The following is a 22,344-nucleotide window of genomic DNA, read 5'->3' on the forward strand; positions in this document are numbered from 1 at the left end:
TTGCTTGGCCTTGGGGAATGTGCTACTAACCAATATTAAATAGTGTTACTTACCTAATTGTGCCCACTTGAAGTATTAAAACTTTTATTGTAATAGTTATTAAGTTTTAAAACAAACCTGTCACCTCTCTTTATTTTCATCTCTGCTATCTCTCTCTCTCTCTCTTACACACACACACACACACACATATACACACACACACACACATATATATATGCATATATGATTACATGCATGCATAAGAACAAACATATAAAATGGATTTTAAAAAATTTTAACTTCATGTAGAATTACAAAAATGATGGAATGAAAACTTTGAATGAGACTATATGGCCTTTTCTATGCATTAAATATGTACACAATATACAACAGCTTTGAAAACCATACAGTGAGAATGTTGCTAAATTCCATTTTTTTAAATCAGGGACCTAAAAAAATCCTCTAACTTCCTGCTAGGTGCTAAGGGGTGAGTGTCTTTTCAAATTTATTCTGAATTCCTCTTCTGCATGCAATACCCTGTCTCTCTGTGTTTTAGCCTGCCTCATTCTAGACTGGAATGGGGGCATCTCAAGAGAAACTACTTCCTGATTAAGGGTCATATGAAGCTAGACCACTCTCATTGCACAACATGATCACCGATTACCAGGTAAAACCATCAAACACACCTGGCAAGAGTAGTTGGAAAATCCTGTTGAGTAACTTCCTACCTTATGTCTTTTTGAGCTCTATAGGTACCACGAGGCAAAAGCCTTGCCCATCCTTTATGAATGGAGCTTGATAACCACCTATTTATTCTAGATGAGAGTTAATTAAGAACAGGCATGCTACACATATACACTATTCATCACCTTTAGGTTAGACATCATGGGGATTAGAAGATGTCTAAAAAGCTTATCATATCTTAGGTAGCATGAGTGCTTTATGGACCCATTTATACTCTGCCAAATAGCAACTTAGAACAAGTTTTTAATTCTGTATTCCATTCCCTCTAGACATTTATAATGCTGAACCAGTCAAATTAATGAATTACATGCTAATTGGGCAATTGGGCATCATTGATATATATCACCACCTTTGCCACAGGATCACGGAGTCACACTCAACAGGTGTCCTTCCCAGTGAAATGAGGCAAACTACTCTATCTATATCGCAAAATGTTATGCCAAATAAAGGATTGTTAATAATAATCACTGAAAAAAAAACATTTTAAAATATATTTAGAACTAGACACAGACACAGATTATGGTCAATTCAATATCACAATCATTTATTAAGCACCTGTAATGTGTCAGGTAATTTGGACACAAAAATGACAAAGACAAGTGTCTTTCCTAGACAGTGAGGACCTTACAGACTTACACAAAAAACACCACCAATGGATGACTTCAGGTAACTGTAGTAATAAATAGTATGCTATGTGTTGGAAAAAAAGAGAGACTTCCAAGCAGGTGAGTTGGAATTGAATAGGGCAAGGGAAGGGGTTAGAAATCAGATCATGTTTACACTGGCCAGGTGGCTTGGTTGGTTGGAGCATCGTCCCCTTACACTAAAAGCTTGAGAGTTCAATTCCTGATCAGGTGTGGGTTTGACCACCAATGGGGGCACATATAGAAGGTAACTGAGTGATGTTTTGATGTTTCTTTCTCTCTCACTCACTCTAAAATCAATAAAAACATGTCCTTAGGTGAGGATAAAACACACACACACACACACACACACACACACACACACAAGAAATGAGATCATGTTTGAGTAGTTTCTTTAAAAATCTAATTAAGAATTAGCCAAGTAAAGAGATGGAGAATGGATAAGGATCCTGTATAATGCCAAACAAGTGAACAATAACAAAAATGCTGCTTCAATATCCAGGTTTTTTTGGTAGCTGCTTCACTGGTTCCACTGACTGGGACTTTATTTTTTCATTCATGATTCATTCATTTGGTTGGCATTGGCAAGTCACATAGCTTAAGAGCCCAGTCAAAATGCTGTTTTCCACCTGGGCCTAGTGGTGACTTCCACAAACACGATCATTGAAAGCATAGCTAACCAAAGCAGAAATAGCTCCTAAGATAAAGTAGAAAGCTTTTTCTGGAATAGGTCATAAAGAGTTTGTTTTTTAATCTTTATTTCTTTTTTCTTAATCCTCACCTGAGAACATGTTCATTGGGTTCTTTTTATTTTATTTTATTTTATTTTGGAGCAAGAGAGAAACATTGATGTGAGACAGAAACATTGATCAGTTGGTTGCCTCCTCACATGCCCTGATCCAACCCATAGCCCAGGCATGTGCCCTGATTGGAAATAGAACCCACAGCCCTTCTGTGTATGAAGCGATGCTCCAACCAACTGAGCCACACCAGCAGGGGCTCAATCTCTATTTCTTATGTCTCTGATGTAGGTGTCATGCTCTCATGTCTTGCTGTGGCCTTAACATACTCAAGGGAACAGGGATACCCATGAGTGCATCTTCTTGAGCCAAATGGAGAGAATTCTGATTCAGCTGATTCAAAAAAACCAGAAGCCCACAGATGGTGCTCATTACAGCAATATATCAAAGAAGAACCCAGTAGAGTATACTAATTGAGTCCATTACAATTAGTTCCGACTGGACTTGATCCTCATTCAAACTGTTTTCTTTGGAATTCTAGGTTTTGGAGAAACTGGGTTTGGGGTCGAAATGGCAACTGTCATATTTGCCTCAGAGTTACCGAAGTTACAGAAGAACAGCACTGCTTTGAAGGAAGTCACTCTGGAGTTTCCTGCAGCACTGTGACGTGCAGTCCGCGCGTGGGCTGCACACTGGAAGTGTGGGGCTTTAGGAAGATGCTGCATGAGGGCTGAAACTAGTTCTCAGGAATGGTCTACCCTCCTTTGGAAGTCACCTTTACTTGTCGTGGGGAGATTACTTGAGGCTCAAGTGGAATTGCATTCGGTTCTGAATGTTGTTCAGCTCACATAGGACTGAAATCAGTTTTGTTGGTAACAAAACATATTACTTTTAAATTTTAGTCACTTAAAATATTTGCTCTGGCTGACCTGTGCTACCCCAGCCAAAAGAACTCACAGGATCTTTCTTTTTCATAAATCTCCATTTCAAATAGCAGAAGTTATTAAGGTATTGTTAAATAGGTGATATAAGCAAACTGCCATGTGTGTTTTCCTTGTGATTACATAATGCTTCCATTTTCCTTCATCTAGAATGAAGTCTCCCCAACAACATCCCCAAAGACTTTTGGAATATTCAACGCATACATATAAGTCTTTTATTTCTATTCATTTCTCTCTTTGAATTTTCTCCTAGTTTCAGCTCTGTCCAAGTTATTATCTCTCTCTTCTCTTTCATAAAATTTTGCTAAAGGGAATATTAGTTATCCTATAATGTCCCAAGTGAGATGCATATTATATTATTCTGATATAGTCTGCAAATTACTAATATAGTGAATCATAATTAAAATTTGTCAGTCATCTTTTGGAACATTAAATAAAATGTATATTTTGGACAATAGCTTTACCTGTTGTAACAGCAAACTGATCTCTGCTGAGAAAAAGAAATCACAATTATAAACATTAAAAACACAACCATCTCCTCTTAATTTATAGATGTTTGTATCTTCACAGTATTCTATCAGAACATTCTGGACTTCCATTAGGCTGCTAAAACTTTTGGAGCTTTTTCTGATCCCTTACAAAGATTCAACTGTATTTTCACAGTATATAGCATGTATAAGTAGACACTTGGCAAGAACGCAATTCTTTCTTATAAATCAGTTAACTGCTTACATATATCTCTTTTACTATTTAGAAACTTGAATGTAGTTGGTCATAAGACAAGTTGAAGCCTCTACTGGGGTTTAAGGATTTGTGCAGAAAAAACAAATAGAAGGAAAGAACAGTCAGGGCTGGGGTACCAGGAAGTAATACACTCGAATTAGCTCAGGTCATTGTTCAATGAGGCAACACACACTTATATTTGGTCAATGCAGCAGCATCTGAGATGGTGGGCCACCTGTCTTTGGGGTGGATATTAATATCTTTCAGGTGCATTGTTTGAGTTGGAAAAGGACTCTCTGAGTAAGGGTGGGAAAATAGTAAATACAACTTAGTTAGAAAATCTAAGTGGAGAATTAGGGCTTCTTTCAAGTGAGCAGATGTTTAAAACAAATGGTTCCATCTCAGAATGGAAACCAAAGTGAAAAGTCAGAAACCAAGAGAGAAAACACTACAAAGGTTAGAAAACAGGTTATCTGTGGTTGACAGGCCACTGGACTCAGTGACAAGGGTTATCTCAAATCCTCATTTCTTCTTGGTAGGAACCCAGTTCTGTGAATTACTTAAGTAGTTATCTATCTGGAAGGATGGAAGGATGGATAGATACGTCCTGTGTTTATAATCAAGAAAAGGTGATGAAATATGTGTGTGACATGCATGTGTGCATGTGTGGGTACCATTTCTTTTCATTTTGAATTAACCAATAATTCTCAATCAAGTGCAATTTTCCCTCAGACAGCAAGCAGCATTTGCCAATGTCTGAAGATATTTTAAGTTGTCACCACTACAGAGTGTGCCATTGGCATAGCAGGAAGAGACCAGGGGTGCTTCTAACCATCAAATAATGTACAGGACAGTGTCTGAGATTCATACTTATTAGGAGATTTGGAACTGTTTCAGAACTATGCAAGTAAAACCGAACCTCTAGACTGACAGATGTTTGAAAAGATTGTGTTTCTTATTTACCTTTATGTTTCATGTATAGTGTAATAAACTTAAAATATATATTGGGTTAAATTGAATTAATGGATAAAGAAGATATGGTACATACAGGGGTTGGAAAAATAGGTTTCCAGTTGTGAGTACAGAAAACAGAGTTTATTCTTGTATCATTATTTATTAATTATTATATTGTTTATTTGTATTACAACTGTAAACCTATTTTTACCCATGCCTGTATCTACAATGGCATATTACTCAGCCATAAAAAAGAATGAAATCTTGCCATTTGCAACCATAGATGGATGGTCCTGGAGGGTATTATGCTTAGTGAAATAAGTCAGACAGAAAGAGACAAATGTCATATGATTTCACTTACATGTGGAATCTAAAAAAAAAATAAATGAAAAAACAAAACAGAAACAAATTCACAGATACAGAAAACAAATTGATAGTTGCCAGATGGGAGGAAAAGTGGGGGTGGTGGTGGTAGAAAAGGTAAAAGGAATTCAGAAGCACAAATTGTCAGTTATAAAAATAGACATGCCCTGGCCCGTTTGGCTCAGCAGTTTGAGTGTAGGCCCTCAAAACAGAGAGTCCCAGGTTCGGTTCCCACTAAGGGCATGTACCTTGGTTGCAGTTCCTCCCTGGCCCAGGTTGGGGTTGTGTGGGTGGCACCCAGTCGATGTGTCTCTCTCACATCAATGTTTTTCTCTCTCTCTTCTCCCTCTCTCCTTCCCACTTTATCTAAAAATAAATGCAAAAAAAAAAAACAACAAACAAAAAAACTGTCCTTGGGTGAGGATAAGAAAAAAAATAGTCATGGGATCCTGGCCGGTTTGGCTCAGCACTTAGAGTGTCAGCCTGCAGACCAAAGAGTCACAGGTTCGGTTCCAGTCAAGGGCATGTACCTGAGTTGTGGTTTTATCTCTGGCCCTTGTTGGGGTTGCACAGGAGGCAGCCGGTCAATGTGTCATTTTCACATCGATGTTTCTCTCTCTCTCCCCCTCACTATGTCAGAAAATAAATGGAAAAATATCCTCGGGTGAGGCTTTAAAAAAAATAGTCAGGGGCTGTAAAGCACACCATAGTGAATATAGTTAATAATATTTAATACATATGTATGGTGTCAGATGGGGACTAGATGTACCTGAATGATCACTTCATAAGAAATATAAATGTTTAATCACTATGTTGTACAAATGAAACTAATATTGTATGTCAATAGTAATTGGAAAATTAATTATTTTTATAAACTATATATCTTTTCTTTTTTTTTATCCTCACCCGAGGACATTTTTTGATATTTTGTTCAGATAGAGTGGGAGGGAGAGAGAGAGGGAGAGAAACATCGACGTGAAAAGGACACATTGAGTAGTTGCCACCCACACAACCCAACCAGGGCCGGGGACAAACTGCAACTGAGGTACGTGCCCTTAGCGGGAACCGAACCAGGGTCTCTGGGGACCACAGGCCGACGCTCTAACTGCTGAGCCAAACCAGCCAGGGCTATATATCTGTTCTTGACATAAATAATAAAGATACTTCAAGTATATTATTTTTATAATTAAGAATAAGTTGCTAAAAGATGCATACATTTTCTGAACCCATCCAGAATCAAGAATTACAGTTGATTTAATTCGTAATGATATGAGTGATATCATATGATTTAATTCAATAAGAGGTTAGTGGACAACTCCTGGGCATCTATACTTTTGCCGGATGTTCTGCAGAGTATAAAACTAACATGAAATGCATTCTCTTACCTTGAAGAATTTGCCATCTAACCAAAGAGATAGAACGTATCTTGAGAAAGCCATTTTGATCCAGAGCAAAACAGCATGTTTGGGTGTCAAAAATGAGTAATTAATTAGCTGTAATAGAGTTTAAGGAACAGAAAAAAATCAATGGGTCTGGAATTGTCAGATAGCTTCTTGGCAAAGATAAGAATTGTGCTGACCCTTAACAGTCCAATGGATAGAATTTCAATTAAATGACTAGCAAAAGGGAGAAGGCATTATAAGACAGAGAAAAGAGCATGAACAAAACTAAGATAAGACTAATCATGGGCAGATTCATGGGGAGAGGGAAGGCTACCCTGGCTTGACACAGGTAAGAGATCCGAACTGCTAGGAAGTAGCCAAGTTATAATGAGAATTAAATGAGTGAATATTGATAGGAATACCTTGTAAAAGACCCAAATCTATGAATGCAATAAAACACGCCTTTTCCAAACAAAGTTTGAAATTTGTGTTTTCAGTCCTTATCATACTTAAAGTGATTACTTAGTCTAATATTGTGTAGCACATCTTCCTACACATACAGACCTTTATACTATATAAAGTGACACTCTGGCCCCCATGGTGTTCCTGATATTTCATAAAGTGACGATTAGCAAGAGCATGCCAAATTTACCTATAGCCCATGTAGCCTTTTATTCCTTTGTGACTACAAAGATAGCACGAGTCCTCATTTCAGAAGAGAAGTGCTCTAATTAAAGAGATAGTTTAATTACCTTAACTAATATCCTAATATTACATTTTTGTCAAGGGAATAAGAGAACAAGTATCCTTTTTGGTCAAGCAATCTTGCAGAAGATAATTGATGTTAAGAATCCTTAGATTAAATTCAGTGTACATATATGGTGGGTTAGTAATTTTTTATTAAATTTATAGGGGTGACATTGGTTAATAGGATCAGATAGATCTCAAGTGTACATTTCTATAATACATGATCAGAACATTGCATTGTGTGCCCACCACCCAAATTCAGATCATCTTTCATCATCATATATTTGGCTCCCTTTACCCTGTGCTACTCCCCACCCACCTCCCTCTGATAACCACCATACTGTTGTCTATGAGTTTCAGTTTTATATCCCATCTATGAATGATATCATATGGTTCTTAGCTTTTTCTGACTGACTTATTTTGCTTATCATAATAATCTCAAGGTCCATCCATGTTGTAAATGACAGCATTTTATCTTTTCTTATGGCTGAGTAGTAGTCCATAGTGTATACGTGCCCCATCTTTTTATGCAATCCTCTATCGAAGGATACTTTAGTTGTCTCCATGCCTTGGCCACTGTGAATAGTGTGGCAATGAACACAGGGGTGCATATATCCTTGGGAATAAATGTTTTTGAGTTTGGGGGTAGGTACCCAGAAAAGGGATTGCTCTCAGAACTCTTTCTACTTGCTGGGTTAAAGGATCTTTCCTGACTGGAGACCCAGAAAAGAGAACTTTGGAGAATAAATGGGCTTCATATTTGGAATGAGAACTCCAATGCAATAACAACTAATAATAGTTAATAGTAATAGGTGGATCAATGTGGCTTTAAAATCAAAGATCAGCATTAAATACATTTAAACCTGTAAATTTCATAGTTTAACTATAAAGCATGCATTTTAGGTCCTCGTTAAAGAGGTTTGGGTAGATGTCCACTCACCTACAGAACTTTGTTGGTTAGGAGTACGTTTTCCTTCATATAACTGCCTTATTTACAGTGGCTCAGACAAGTGGGGATTTGCTTTTCTTTAAAGAGAATGCAAGGCCAGGGCTCTTATTAATGACCCATGATGTCAATTAGGACAAAGCCCATTCTGGTTTTTTAATAACAATCCTTAAATGACTTCCAGTTACATAACATTGTCCAGAAATATGTCACTTGAACCATCCCTAGATGCAAGGTAAGCTGAGAAATAAAAGTTATTAATTGTGCACATGGGAGTCCCAAATAAAAGTGACAAAGAAGGAAAAGTATTATGTAGGCCAATTAGTAAACTCTACAAACAACACAAGATCAGTGATTATAGTGAGCTCCCAGCCACTATAATATGCTTGTTAAAGCACCACTAAGTAAATTGGGTCTGTAACCCAGAACTCCAATATCTTGGTGCCACATGAAGTCCATTTCTCAGGTTTTCTTAAATTAGTTTATTTGGTACCTTTACACTACATTTTTGTCTAATGGTTTTCTTGAAGCAGAGCCCAAGCATAGCTTTTATTCATTCCCAGGAAAAGTTTGTGTGTAGTATACAATGGCTACAAAGGCAAGACTGATCTTTGAAGATTTCCACTCAGACAATTATCAACTGATATCTCTTGGATGGTAATTGACAGAACTAGTGAAAAAAAGAAAAGAAAGAGCAGATGTAGCATGATAACCTTTACGATTTCTTGCTTACAAAGAAGCAAGGGGTGGTATCTTAAGAGCTGTCAAGTTCCTGAAATAAAACATCTCAGTATCTGATAGTTTCTGACACATAGTAGGGACTCAAGTAATATTTGTTAAATGAACTTTTTTATCTATATACCCTTATCAGATGTGCACTGAAATTGGTTATAAAAAGAAGCATTCTCTATGCACTTGAATGAGGCAGTCAATCTTTTAGTCGGCATACATGTCTTTGAATAAAGGCTCTGGGGGGAGCCCAGAGGAAATGCTTGCTGTGAGCTCTTGCCCTGATGGTCTTGCCCTCTCTTTTAGGTGACCTGGCAAATTTTATCTTTTTACTCACGTCCAGTGTGCATTAATTAAATCTATAGGAATTGGCTTCTAAATCATTTGGTCGCCGAGCAGATTATTAACATTGTAAAATCAATTTAAAGCCATTTTTAAGTGTTTAAAATCATTTTATAATTGCCTAAATCAGCATGTAAATCAGCCTGAAATGGAGGTCAGGGGCTATCAGTCAATACATCAGTTGATCAAGCACTAAATTAGTGTTGAGGGGCATTTGAAGATGCACGAATAACAGCCCCTGCTCTTGAAAATGTATAATTCATATAAGGAGACAGTGTGTGTGCGGATAATGTCACTTTGTATTACAACTTGTCAAATGAATAGAGAAGACAATAAATACTTCATTTTTTCCAACACCACCAATAAATCTGGACTCTCCTAAAGTGGACACAGGAAGCAAATACCTCCTGTTACATAACTTAAATGTTGAGACCCAGATAGGAGGATTCGAGTAGAAAGTACTGTTTAGCATAGATCACCTATCAGGAATTTGCTTGAACCATTGGAGGAAATTTTTAAAACATTGTTTTTCTTTTTTTCTTAAATTAGGTCATGGAACTAAAGGAGTATTTGAGCTTCTGTCTGGATGGCGGAGAACCAGAGAAAATGTGCCCTTCAAAGACAGGGTAGCCGATGCCTATTCTGACGTGATGGTCACTTATACCATGACCAGCTCCCTGTACCTCATTACCTTTGGCATGGGTGCCAGTCCATTCACAAACATAGAGGCTGTGAAGGTCTTCTGTCAGAACATGTGTGTCTCCATTCTGTTAAACTACTTCTACATTTTTTCTTTCTTTGGCTCCTGCCTGGTCTTCGCTGGGCAGCTAGAGCAAAACCGCTACCACAGCATCTTTTGCTGTAAAATCCCTTCCGCAGAGTACCTGGACCGCAAACCTGTGTGGTTCCAGACGGTGATGAGTGACGGGCACCAACAAACATCCCACCATGAGACGAACCCCTACCAGCACCACTTCATCCAGCACTTCCTCCGTGAGCATTACAATGAATGGATTACCAATATCTACGTGAAGCCGTTCGTCGTCATCCTCTATCTCATTTACGCCTCCTTCTCCTTCATGGGCTGCCTGCAGATCAGCGACAGAGCCAACATCATCAATCTGCTGGCCAGCGATTCCCCAAGCGTTTCCTATGCCGTGGTTCAGCAGAAATATTTCAGCAACTACAGCCCAGTGATTGGGTTCTACATCTATGAGCCCCTGGAGTACTGGAACAGCAGTGTCCAGGAGGATCTGCGGAGACTCTGCAGTGGGTTCACAGCCGTGTCCTGGGTGGAGCAGTATTACCAGTTCCTGAAAGTTAGCAACATCAGTGCCAATAACAAGAGCAACTTTATCAGTGTCCTACAGAGTTCCTTTTTAAAAAAGCCAGAATTCCAGCACTTTCGAAATGACATCATCTTCTCCAAGGCAGGGGATGAGAACAACATCATCGCTTCTCGCTTGTACCTCGTGGCCAGGACTAGCAGAGACAAGCAGAAGGAAGTCATAGAAGTGCTGGAAAAGCTGAGGCCCCTGTCCCTCTCAAAGAGCATCCGCTTCATTGTGTTCAACCCTTCCTTTGTGTTCATGGACCATTATGGCTTGTCTGTCACAGTGCCTGTCCTGATCGCAGGCTTTGGTGTTCTCCTGGTGTTAATCCTGACTTTTTTCCTAGTGATCCACCCTCTGGGAAACTTCTGGCTAATTCTCAGCGTCACCTCAATTGAGCTGGGCGTCCTGGGCTTAATGACATTATGGAACGTCGGCATGGATTGCATTTCCATCTTGTGCCTTATCTACACTTTAAATTTTGCCATTGACCACTGTGCACCACTGCTTTACACATTTGTATTAGCAACAGAGCACACCCGAACACAATGTATCAAAAGCTCCCTGCAAGAGCATGGGACAGCCATTTTGCAAAATATTACTTCTTTTCTTATTGGGTTGGTCCCCCTCCTATTTGTGCCTTCGAACCTGACCTTCACACTGTTCAAATGCTTGCTGCTCACTGGGGGTTGCACACTTCTGCACTGTTTTGTTATCTTACCCGTGTTTCTAACCTTTTTCCCCCCTTCCAAAAAGCACCACAAGAAGAAGAAACGTGCCAAGCGAAAGGAGAGAGAGGAAATCGAATGCATAGAAATTCAAGAGAACCCTGATCACGTCACCACAGTCTGAAGGTGTAGACTAACGGATTATTTTTCTTTTCCAGTATTGCACAACGATGCAGGGCGAGTAAAGCTCAGACCTCAGCTGCTTGGGCTGGCCAGGGGTAACAAGGCAAGTCAGATCAAGAGTGAATTGTTCATGACACATCCAGGTGCCCACTTCTTGGGGGCAAGAGGGAATCAAAGAAGGGGGGAAAGTTCTTTGCAACCTTGTTCTCCCCTAAAGATAAGTTTCTGGATGTGATCTTAGAGCTCTTTCAAGGAATGGATGAATCAGTGAAGTGTTAGAAGGCCAAAAGAACCAATTGCTTTCAAAAATTAAACAGTTAGGAGAGATGGAGAAGAGAGAGAAAGGAGCCTCCAAGTAGGGAAAACGACATAGAAAATGTCAAAATTGCCATGGCACTTTTCATATTTGCTTTTTGAACAGGTTGGTCAAAAGAAACCTATGCACTTGGGAAGTACATATTTAATCCTGTCTAAACCAAAGGACTTCCCGATCCATTTTATGTGTACATATACATGTCATATATATACATATACTTAGATTTGTCTTTAGTGTACATTGACCCTGTGTGGTGGGAGTGTCCATTTGCAGATAGGCTTGTCTTTCTCTAAAAAGTCAGATCAGCCTTAGCCAAATACAGGAGCCTTCATGGCCATTCAAAATCAACTCAAGTGTTTCAGCAGCCAGAGTATTATTCAACTGTGTTAAGCAAAATAATCAGAGATGTGAATCTATTAGATTCTACATATCATGTTGTCAATCTTTGAGATTCTTGCTTTGAATGGCTTAGCAAAAAAACACAAAAGGCATTTGAATGAATTACCCCATGGACAAGGTTTAAAATCTCATGTTAAACTAAATCCATGACCCAGGTTTTCATTGGCTTTTAATGGTTTTATGCATTTGAGGAAGCAGATTTGGCTGCTTTCAGAGAGCTCACCCACTGCAAGTGAACACTGTACACATATTGTCTATGGGTGTGTGTAAGGGTGCACAAGTGTGTGTGGGTGTGAGTGTGTGAGCTGGGGTCTTCAATAGTTATAGTATTCTCATTTTAGATGGTGAAAATATACTGCCATGGAATAGAGGTAAATAAGAAGACATAAGTAAGAAATTTGTTTTTGAATGAAATAGAATAAATGGACCATCATCACTCATGACAAGCCATCAGCTGGTTGTTAGTGTAAAGAAAATATTCTAATCCTACAAAGTCTATTGTGTTCCTTGCATTGATATTGGGAACATTAACCCAGGCCACAATCACTATCACAGTGGTCACTGTAACTACTGCAATATCGTTTTGTAGCTTCTTGCTGTGTCTTTGTTCTTGTTACCAATAATGTGCTCCTCGGTCGGCCCTGCCTTCAGGGTGATGGTAGCTTTCCACAGGTGGCAAGTAATTGTAACTGCTGCTGAACTCTCTCTCGAAAAAAGGACTGAGGTAAATGTTTTCATTGAGCTAATGTTTAAAACTGCTCCCCAGCAGATAGACTGAGTCTGTGGGGTGCTTACTTGGATTAATGCTGTGCTTCCTGTCACAGAAAATTACTAGAAAATGCCTTTTCCCATGCCAAGTAGTAGAATAAGTTAATTTTCAGGTAGGACTGAACACATGTCCAATGACTATAAAATCTGTTAGTAAGCTCCTTTACCAGAAAAAGAGCTATTCTTTCCCACTAACTTTGGTTGTATATTTTATTGAATTTAAAATACTAAAATCTAGAAAAAAAACAAAAACAAAAAGCCAATCTCCTGGATTCCGTTAAGTTTAGAAAAGAGATACAGGAGATGTAGTCTTTGGAAATAAAGTTTATAGATGAATGAAGTAACAAAACAAGTGTACCTTTTACTAATAGTTTACCACAATAATAAAGGAAAGGAGAACTATCTCTCCACCTCGAAAATAAAAACAACAACCACAACATTTAACTAAATTTTATTTTATTAAATGGAGTCTGTTTTGTCCTACCTTGAGGTAATTGAGTTCCTATGAGAAATGATCTATGTCTTTTCAATTGTGTTCATCTGGGTACAATATCAATAGATTGAGTATGAAAAATAATTGCCATAACCATAGGATTATTGTTCTTACATTATTTGTAGTCATGTCACAGATAACTCTAGCCTTTTACTTCCTGAACTGCTTTGCAAAGAGGAATTGTTGTTTAGCAGTAGTAGACATGCAGACCATGATCTCATATCTGAAGTAGAAGTTTCTGAGGAGTTAAGTGTGGGTTTTTTTGGGGGGGGGAGGTGGATTCTTCTTTCACAGTTTGCACATTCTCTGTGAAGATTTGTTTTACATCCCATCTAAAAGATGAGAGGTAATCGTGTGTGAAATTCCATGAACTATCATGTCATATCACTCTTTCCAAGGCTGTCATACGCCCAAGCATATACCAATTTTTAAAAAGCTTGCCTATTTGGGTCTTTTTTTTTTTTTTTTCTTAAGTACCTACCATTTCAAATGCGCAGCAGGTTGCAGGATGAATCAAGCATGCCAGTTGCCAAATGTATACGGGGATAGTGACCTACATTGCCAAACCACTAGAGTGCTTCTAACATCATCTTTTCATCTACATAGTGTCTATTTGGAAGGGGAAAAGCAGTTCTCTTTTGGGTTGCATCTTCAAGGATTAAAGTGACTAAGATAAATAGGAATATCTCATTGCTCAAGTGATGAGAGGTGTGGAATTTTGGAAGGGGCATTATCTTTTCCAGGACACCATGGTACTCTTTAGTGCACTGCAGCAATAATTTATTGAAATGGAGTCTTTCTTGTTTTGGAAGAGTTAATACACCACTCAAAATGCCCTAACTCAGTCCCAGGAAGTATTTAAGCCCAGGAAGAATTTAACAGCATCATATGACCTTCCATCCTCACTCTGAAAGAGACATTTCCAAGAACTCCATTTCCTGAATGCCAAAATATATCCTAAAATATGAGATCATGATTTGCAGGTAACACACCGCCTCTGACTTTTTTAAATAGCTTGTGTGTAACTCTCCCTGGTTTCTCAAGTTTACTCCTGGTGTTTTGTCCATTTGTGAAATACTGGTGGTGTTCAACTAGATGGCCAGTAACTAGAAGAGAAGAAATATGCAGGAAATTTCTCAGATATGTAGAGTATTTTATTTTGTTGAAATGTGTTTTTTCCTTAAAGTGAGAGGTTCCAAGTTTGTAAAAACCACACCTTTTCTGAATTTAAACTGGAATGTGGATTTGTTTTCTTCCGTCAGAATTTATATTTATATTAGAAAGACCATAAGAACTTGCTCTCCATGATGGTTAATAAAGCTTCAAAAAGGTACTTACTTAAATTGTAGAAAGAGATTTGGCTACAAATTAGTCTTAACCACTTAGAGGTAATCATATGCTAACTTCAACCATGCTGACTTTTTTTAAATGAAGGGTGTATTTAAAGGTCATCCCATTAATTCTTCCAGGGACTGCAACCCTCTCTGAAAGTTGTGCATGAATATTCTATGAAAGAATTATTCTCCACTGTGGTTGTATCATGTGGGTGTTCCTTTCCCATTTAATTCCTATTTATTTCCATGAATTTTTTGTTTTACCTTGTTAGCTTAGAAGAATTGTGAGAAAGGAAGCTCCAATGATGCTATAATAGCCATTTCTGAATGTTGAATTCAAGGGGGTGAGAGTCTTGTCCATTTTGTAATTACCCATTACACTTTCCCATAATAAGCTAATCCTTCTAGGCTTGTGGTTAGAGCTAGGGATTAACTATTGCCATTCAGAATTACACATATTTTTATAAATTGACTGTACATATTATAATTACAGTCACATATTTTTTATGACCAAATAGTTATGAATGCCTAGCACTATGCATGCATTGTTACTAGTAGTACATAGATTTTTATAGACACTATTTTCATGGTTATTGCAACTTTTATTAAAATTCTCATATTACCTAGTAATAAATGCCTTGTAGGTTTGGGTCCCAAGGACCTAAATTTCATAGAAAGTTCTTTCCTAGGGTGAACAATTTAAAAATTGCCTTCTTTGGGTGTCAATGGCAGCAACCTCTTCTAGAATGTCCTCTGGAAAATCTAGTTGCTAAATCTGGCTTCCAGGTAAAGGACAAACCAGATTCTGTTTCAGTCAGTAATTAAGCATAGTTTAATGTCCTGTGTTTGCTAATCTCATGGTGATCCAGAGAATACAATGCCTTGAAACTGGAATTTAGATGTTGTCTCCTGTGGATTGGAGAACTCAATAATTTGCTTAACCTATTTCTAGAGGACTTTTTCCGTTCAGTCTGTTTTGTTAGTGTTTGCAAATGGTATTGATAATCTTTTTAATGTGAACCTGAAAACTAATTTATTTCAAAAGAGATCTAGAAACACTTTTATTCCAAAGCAAGAAAGAAAGAAAGAAAGAAAGAAAGAAAGAAAGAAAGAAAGAAAGAAAGAAAGAAAGAAAGAAAGAAAAGAAAGAAAGAGGAAAAAAAACCTTTTGCTCTTTCTGTGCTACTAAAAAAATTTGTGACCAATTTTATGACATTGATTTCAAAACCCATGTATAGGAAAATTGTTAAGCCCTTGAAATCTCCCCATTTGAAACTAAGTATGAAACCCTGCATCATTATTGTGGTGCAGGCATTTGTACCAACCCTTCCAAGCAATGATCTGCCAATATATTGTGTAGAGGAAAAATGAGCTAATTTGTTTTACTGGTTTATCTCCAAAATCATGACTACAAATGTATTTACCCAAATGAAAGCAAAACATTCATAAATGAAAGCGACAAAGCCTCTTTGCATCAGTCGGTTCAGCATGGGAGGGACTATATATGGATATGACAGCAGTAAGTTATTTGATTTCTAAGCTAAATGGCAAGAGTCTAGTCACTATCATGTTTTAGTTAGAAAAGCAAAAGCTAATGTTCTGCGTTTTAAGTTCTGTGGAGTTGGATCAGGCACCATTTGCGATAAGATTGAAAGGATGTTTAGAAATGAGCCTACATGCTTAGAAATTAGAATGTCTGTAAGTAGGTGTGATAGACACATGGGAAAATTCCACATATTTTACATTTTAGGATACAGCACAGAGAACTGCATGGTGCCTCAAAACTATAGATTCTTACCTGCTAGCAAATTGATTATAAGCAAATATATCTCATTTGAAGATTTTCTTCTCCTTTGTCAGATTCGTAAACTGATATTTGCAGGGAAAGTTCTCCTAAATTTCCGAGCATGAACCAGCAAGCATGAGCCATAGGTCATTTTATGGGTGAAAGTGGGCTTCTTGGGATACTCCTTTAAAAGAAGCTTCAAGCAAGCTCCCGGAGAAGCATTATTTATTCTCAGTGATGGCTATTGGCATTGATCTGATTTTGTATATCTTGAGACATAATGAATACTTTTTTGATGTTTTCTCTATACTTAATGAGGACCACTCTATTCCTTTTCTTATGAAAAGTTCTTTTGTTATAAATTTAAAAAAATAACAATTTAAAGAGAAATATATAAGGTCAAAAATCATATATTAGAATCATACAGATAACTAACCTACAGGTAACATCAATCTCTTCTGCACCTCTAAAGATATTGTCAAAATTAAATGGGCTATGGTCTAAGTAAATTTTATTGTTTTAAGTATTTATAAAACAGCACTGTTAAATTTGCACTTTTAGAAATTGTAGAAAGGCAGCCCTCATTATTTTTCCCAGTTAAAGTTTTTCTTAAGAAAGTTCTCATAGGTTATACTAATTATGAAGTCTTAAAAATTAGAAGGAAATGTTAGAAACAGAAGAGTCAGAACACCTACTGGCTATATGTGGTCCCTGCTTCATGTCACATGTTTGTACTTATCTGAGCTGGGATTTTTAGAAGTCATTTTTAACAGTGCTCTAGTTTCCCGTATGGCTAATGGCATGGCCAGATTAGAGCAACAGAATGGTTTCCTTTTCCTCTATTTCCATAGTATTAGAGCAACTGTATTACCCACAGGGCACTGTCAAACCAGTGGAAAAATAAGAACTTTGGAAAGAGTTTGTTGAAGAATTCTCTAGGAGTTACTAAGACAGACTTCTGTGGGTAAAAGACAAGAGGAGATGATTGTCAGTGTGTTGCTTTCCAGTCCTGTATAAGTTTATGGCCTTGGAATGGGGCAGAGGCGGTCTATAGTACAGAGGGAGCACTTAGGTTATCTAATGTAAGATGACCAAGAGAATCTTCCCCTGGAAACTGAAATACCTTCCTTCATTCTATTTGGTTGATTTGCTGGTGATCAGTTGCCATGGTAAGGGAGCTGGAAAAAGACCAAATTGTCCTGTTCCTGCAAGCCCGCGGCCGTATGCAGCCTCTATTTTGAGGTACAATAAAAGAATCCTGGCATCTTTTCTTCTCAAACAGAAAAGTGCTTGGTACTGATAAATTATACTTTAAATTCATCAATGCTAATATCCCAAAGTGTAGCAGAGCTTAAGTAACAACTTTATTATACTTTCTTGTTAGTTATCCATATTTTTTCAGCAATAGACTTTCTTGCTCTAAATAAGAAATCTGTCACAGATTGTAAAGGGCAAAGATCTCTCTAAACTACCTCATAAGGGTATTTAAAGGCAAAATGGAATGCAACCTTTGATTAAATGGCGATATATTAAAGCCAAAAAGCAATAGTATTCATCACTTCTCCTTGATGCTCTTTCAATTTGTAAATTGAGACCAGGCTCAATGTAAACAAAATACTCTATTTGTGAATTTTGGTTAATATAACATTTATTAAATATGAAATCTCTCAGGGAAGTTGTTTGGTTGTTTCTCTACAGACATCCCAGAGCACAACACTTGGTTCACAAGGAGAATTAACCTGACATTGACTTTAAGGGAGTGGTCTACCATGTGAGGTGCACAGAATTCAAATAATCTGTGAATAACTTCAGTAAAAATTCCAAGTGAACGTCTTATTCATGGAGGGAAAATTCAGTGTGCTTGTTTATCCTGAGAAAATAGAAAAAACAAAACAAAAAGTTAGCTGTATTTGGCATTTTACTTAGGTTTTCTTTTTTCACTGATGTCATTACTATTATTTTTGGCTAAATTGGACTTCTGAAACATGGGTCACTTTTGAACGTTAGAATCAGTGAGAAGAAAACTACTAGGAAGAAACTCTCTTCGTCCAGGTATAGACAAGTTGTAATGAAAGTCAAAGGTGAGCGCTTTTGTTTCTTTCCCTAAAACAAAAGCCCACTTACTCTTAACTGCGGCTAAACAAAATGCTAACTTCTTTAACCAAATAAAGAACAATGATAAAAATTATGAAATTATGAGACTCCAGTGTCTTGTCAGTGTGGTTCAGCAGCCAGCCACCATTTTCAGAAGTCTTTCCCTCTAAGAACATTATCTTTTAAATATTCAATAGCATGTTGGTTCTTATCACATCTCATTAATAAAAAACAGCCTCATGTATCACTCCTTAAATAGTACAAATAAACTAAAAAGCCATTAAAGGCTCTCTGCAGTGTAACTCTGTATTTTGGGCTCTAAACTAAAACTACTTATTGAGGAAAGCTTTAAAAATGTTTGAACAAAAATGTCAGTAACAAAAATATTACATGTTATACTTTTATCCCAACATATCTTCAAAGTAGGGGAATGCTCAGATGTCCATTTTAGATCTTCCTACGAAGCAGATATTCTTATATGAGCCCTTCAGAAATCTCCAAATTGCTTGCATTTGGTTCACTATAAAAATTTACCTCCCTTTTCTATAAGTGAAGAAACAATTCATAAACCACTGTAGCTCAATGGTTGAGCATCAGCTCATGCACCAAGAGGTCACCAGTTCAATTCCCATTCAGGGCACATGCCCAGGTTGTGGGACACATCCCCAGTGAGGGGCATGTAGGAGGCGGCCATTCCATGTTCCCTCTAATCAATGTTTCTCTCTCTCCCTCTCTCTTCCTCTCTCTCTAAAATCAATTCAAAAAAATTTTAAGTAAAGAAAAAGCTAATTATCCCTACTAGATTTGCACATGTAAACATATATTTAATAATTACATTAATCTCATAACTCAAGGGGAAATCAGTTGCAAATATTTCCTTGTTTGTTTCATCATTATTTCCTACTTTGGATATGCAGAGATATAATAATTTTAGTTAAATTATTCAAGATTGGATCACTCTGTTTAAAAAATCTATGCTTGAAGGCCTACATGTAAAAATCTTAAGAAAAATAATAAAGTCTTAGCTACTTACAAAAATGTCATCTTAATTATATTTACTATCATGCCACTAGGCAAAGTTATTTACAGTATTTTGGACTATGTCATCCTTTTATTTTAACAATAACAAAAAATTTATTTTCATTAGTCATAATAGTTAGCATATTAAAATAGTGATAGGTGATATGGGTGTTTACTCTTTAGTTCCAAGGTTAGTTGACTTTATCAGATCTTTCTAAATCACTATCCCAAGTGCTGTAAGCTGGACTGCCCATATAGTCACTGTTCTCTTCTTCCTTTCTTGTTAATATGAAATGTCCCACAGAATGTCATAATACCTGACTTTTTCATCTAACCTCAGTGGGATCTTTGGGCCTCCTCTCCTTTAAGGATTCTAAGCTAGGAATTAAACTTCTTAAACAAAGCATCTCATGACATCACAATGTAACCTAAAAATTTATACTTCTTCGGTCCTTTATTGAATCACAGATTCTGAAAATTACAAATGTTGTCCTTTAAAAAATTTAAGAATAAATGCCTCAAAAGTAGTACCATGATAATAGATAACAATTATTCTTTTTTTTTTTTTTTCTATCCTCACCTGAGGATATTTTTCCATTTTTTGTACAGATAGAGTGGGAGGGAGAGAGAGGAAAGGAGAGAGAGAGAAACATCGACATGAAGGGACACATCGAGTGGCTGCCACCCGCACGACCAACCAGGGCCGGGGACAAACTGCAACCGAAGTACGTGCCCTTAGCGGGAACCGAACCTGGGTCTCTCCGGACCGCAGGCCGACGCTCTAACCGCTGAGCCAAACTGGCCAGGGCGATACCAATTATTCTTATGTGGTTATGATAAGGCAAATTCAAAATACCTTGGCATTCCTGAGGCATGTTTTTATGAATCGCTAGGTTCACAAATATCTTTACAACATAAATTCTATATAGTGCTACTGAAATATTTAGATGGCCCTTCAAGACCCCTAATAATTGTACTAACTTCAAGTCTAAAGCAATTTATAATCACTTTAAAATTTTGTTTAAAGCTTCTCACTGCATTACATTGCATAACTGTAGGAACATGCACTATAAAAGTGCTTGAATCAATGATTTTTTACCCTGTGAGAGTCACAGGGATGAGACTGTAATAAGCAGGACACAGGCTCACTCACAAAGCACAACTCCCTTCGTCTGCACGAGAGACAGTTCCATGTCTGGGCAAAATTAAGCGTAAACTCATCATCCCTTCTAAGTATTAATACCAAGAATGTTAAATCTCTGAATACCCAAGTCCACTGTATTCTCATGAATAATGTGGTGGCGTTATAAGACATACATAAAAAAAAACACAAAAAAAAAACAATGTTCACTGGATTTAAGTGCACCTGCTGCCAAAATTATACTGAAACAATGTAATAATCTATACTCCACTATAGGAGCTTTTGCTATTGCAAAAGCATCTTTATTATTGACATCATTTGCATGACTAAATAGAGAACTCTGCCTAACATTTTATAGTATATAGTTTTCGTATTTTTTTTTAAAACAAGGATGCCCAGAATTTTATATGGAAATGTTTAGATTTGCTCAATAGCCAATTTTCTGTCAACATTTAATAATTGTATCATTAATTTATTTAATTTTGTTCTTTGTCTAAATATGTTTAATTTTTTTCATTTCTAAAATAATTTTCCTTAGAGGAATTAAAACATGTTTTTTTTTTTCCCTTTAGATAAGAATGAGCATGGCTAGAAAGGAGTAAAATAAGGACTTAGGAAATTAAACAGGACAGGTGAACATATTTGCAACCACTAAAGTTTGGGGAAAGAATTACTTATTATTAATTTTATGTGCACCAAGTTGAAATTCCCTACTGTTTTTAATACTTGTTTTTTATTTTTTAAACATTCAATGAAGAAATAAATGACAGAATTCTACTGCCTCTGACTTGTCTGCATGTGGCCTAATGAAAAGTGAGTTGTTTAATAATCTGAATTTGTGAAGGCCTGTATGTGAATGTTTTAGTTGTTGCTTTGTTTTATTTTATTTTCTGGAATTCTCCTTGATAACTAGTTACACAGGAGTTAGGCCCGACATGAAGGATAAAGTTTAGGTATGTTGAAACTAACAGTCTTTTCCAATAAGTTGAAATTCTAGAGTCTACAGCTATACCCATCTTAATAGAGAAATAAAAGGGAATGAGATTCAACATGAAGAAAAATACCAAAGGATAGGGATGATTTAAAAAAAAAAAAAAAAAAAAAAAAGGTCAGTAAGTAAAACCAAAAAAAAGCAAAACTTTTGAAGAGTATAATAGACAGCTTAACTACATTTTTAAAATTTGTATTTGCTTTCTCTTTGTTAGCTTGTGTATTTATTATTTTATAAATAACACATTGGAAGGGGTCAAAACAGATGTTGACCTAAGTTTCCAAAAGTTTGTTGACTGTTAACCCTTTAAAAAATAACACCAGAAATTCAGTTGTATTTTACTGAAGATTTCCTGTGGATGGGTTCCTGGAGAAACCCTATATTGCTTGGGATTATATTCATTTACTCAGATAATATTCAGGAGTACCTATGTTAGTGCTAGGCTCAGAGATAACACCAGTATTTAAAGCCCTTGCTCTGAAGCGCTCATCAGCTCTTGAGAAAACTTCAGGCTGGGATGTTCAAGAGAGGCATCATGAAATGGTCCTCCGTGAATCTTGGCTAGGATTCTAATAGACAGAGGTGA

At 36.9% G+C, this 22,344-nt stretch overlaps 1 protein-coding gene across 1 annotated transcript in view; it reads left to right on the forward strand.

The window, feature by feature from the left end:
- PTCHD4 (patched domain containing 4) overlaps positions 1-11,800 on the forward strand; it is a 185,485-nt gene extending 173,685 nt beyond the window's left edge. The window contains exon 4 of the mRNA XM_036248867.1: positions 9,784-11,800. Coding sequence (XP_036104760.1) covers positions 9,784-11,417 — 1,634 coding nt within the window. The 3' untranslated portion in view covers positions 11,418-11,800. The remainder of the gene's footprint in view (positions 1-9,783) is intronic.
- Positions 11,801-22,344: the final 10,544 nt, after the last annotated feature.

The sequence above is a fragment of the Molossus molossus genome, unplaced genomic scaffold (assembly GCF_014108415.1).
Source record: "Molossus molossus isolate mMolMol1 unplaced genomic scaffold, mMolMol1.p scaffold_m16_p_8, whole genome shotgun sequence".
NCBI classification, from domain to species: Eukaryota; Metazoa; Chordata; class Mammalia; order Chiroptera; family Molossidae; genus Molossus; species Molossus molossus.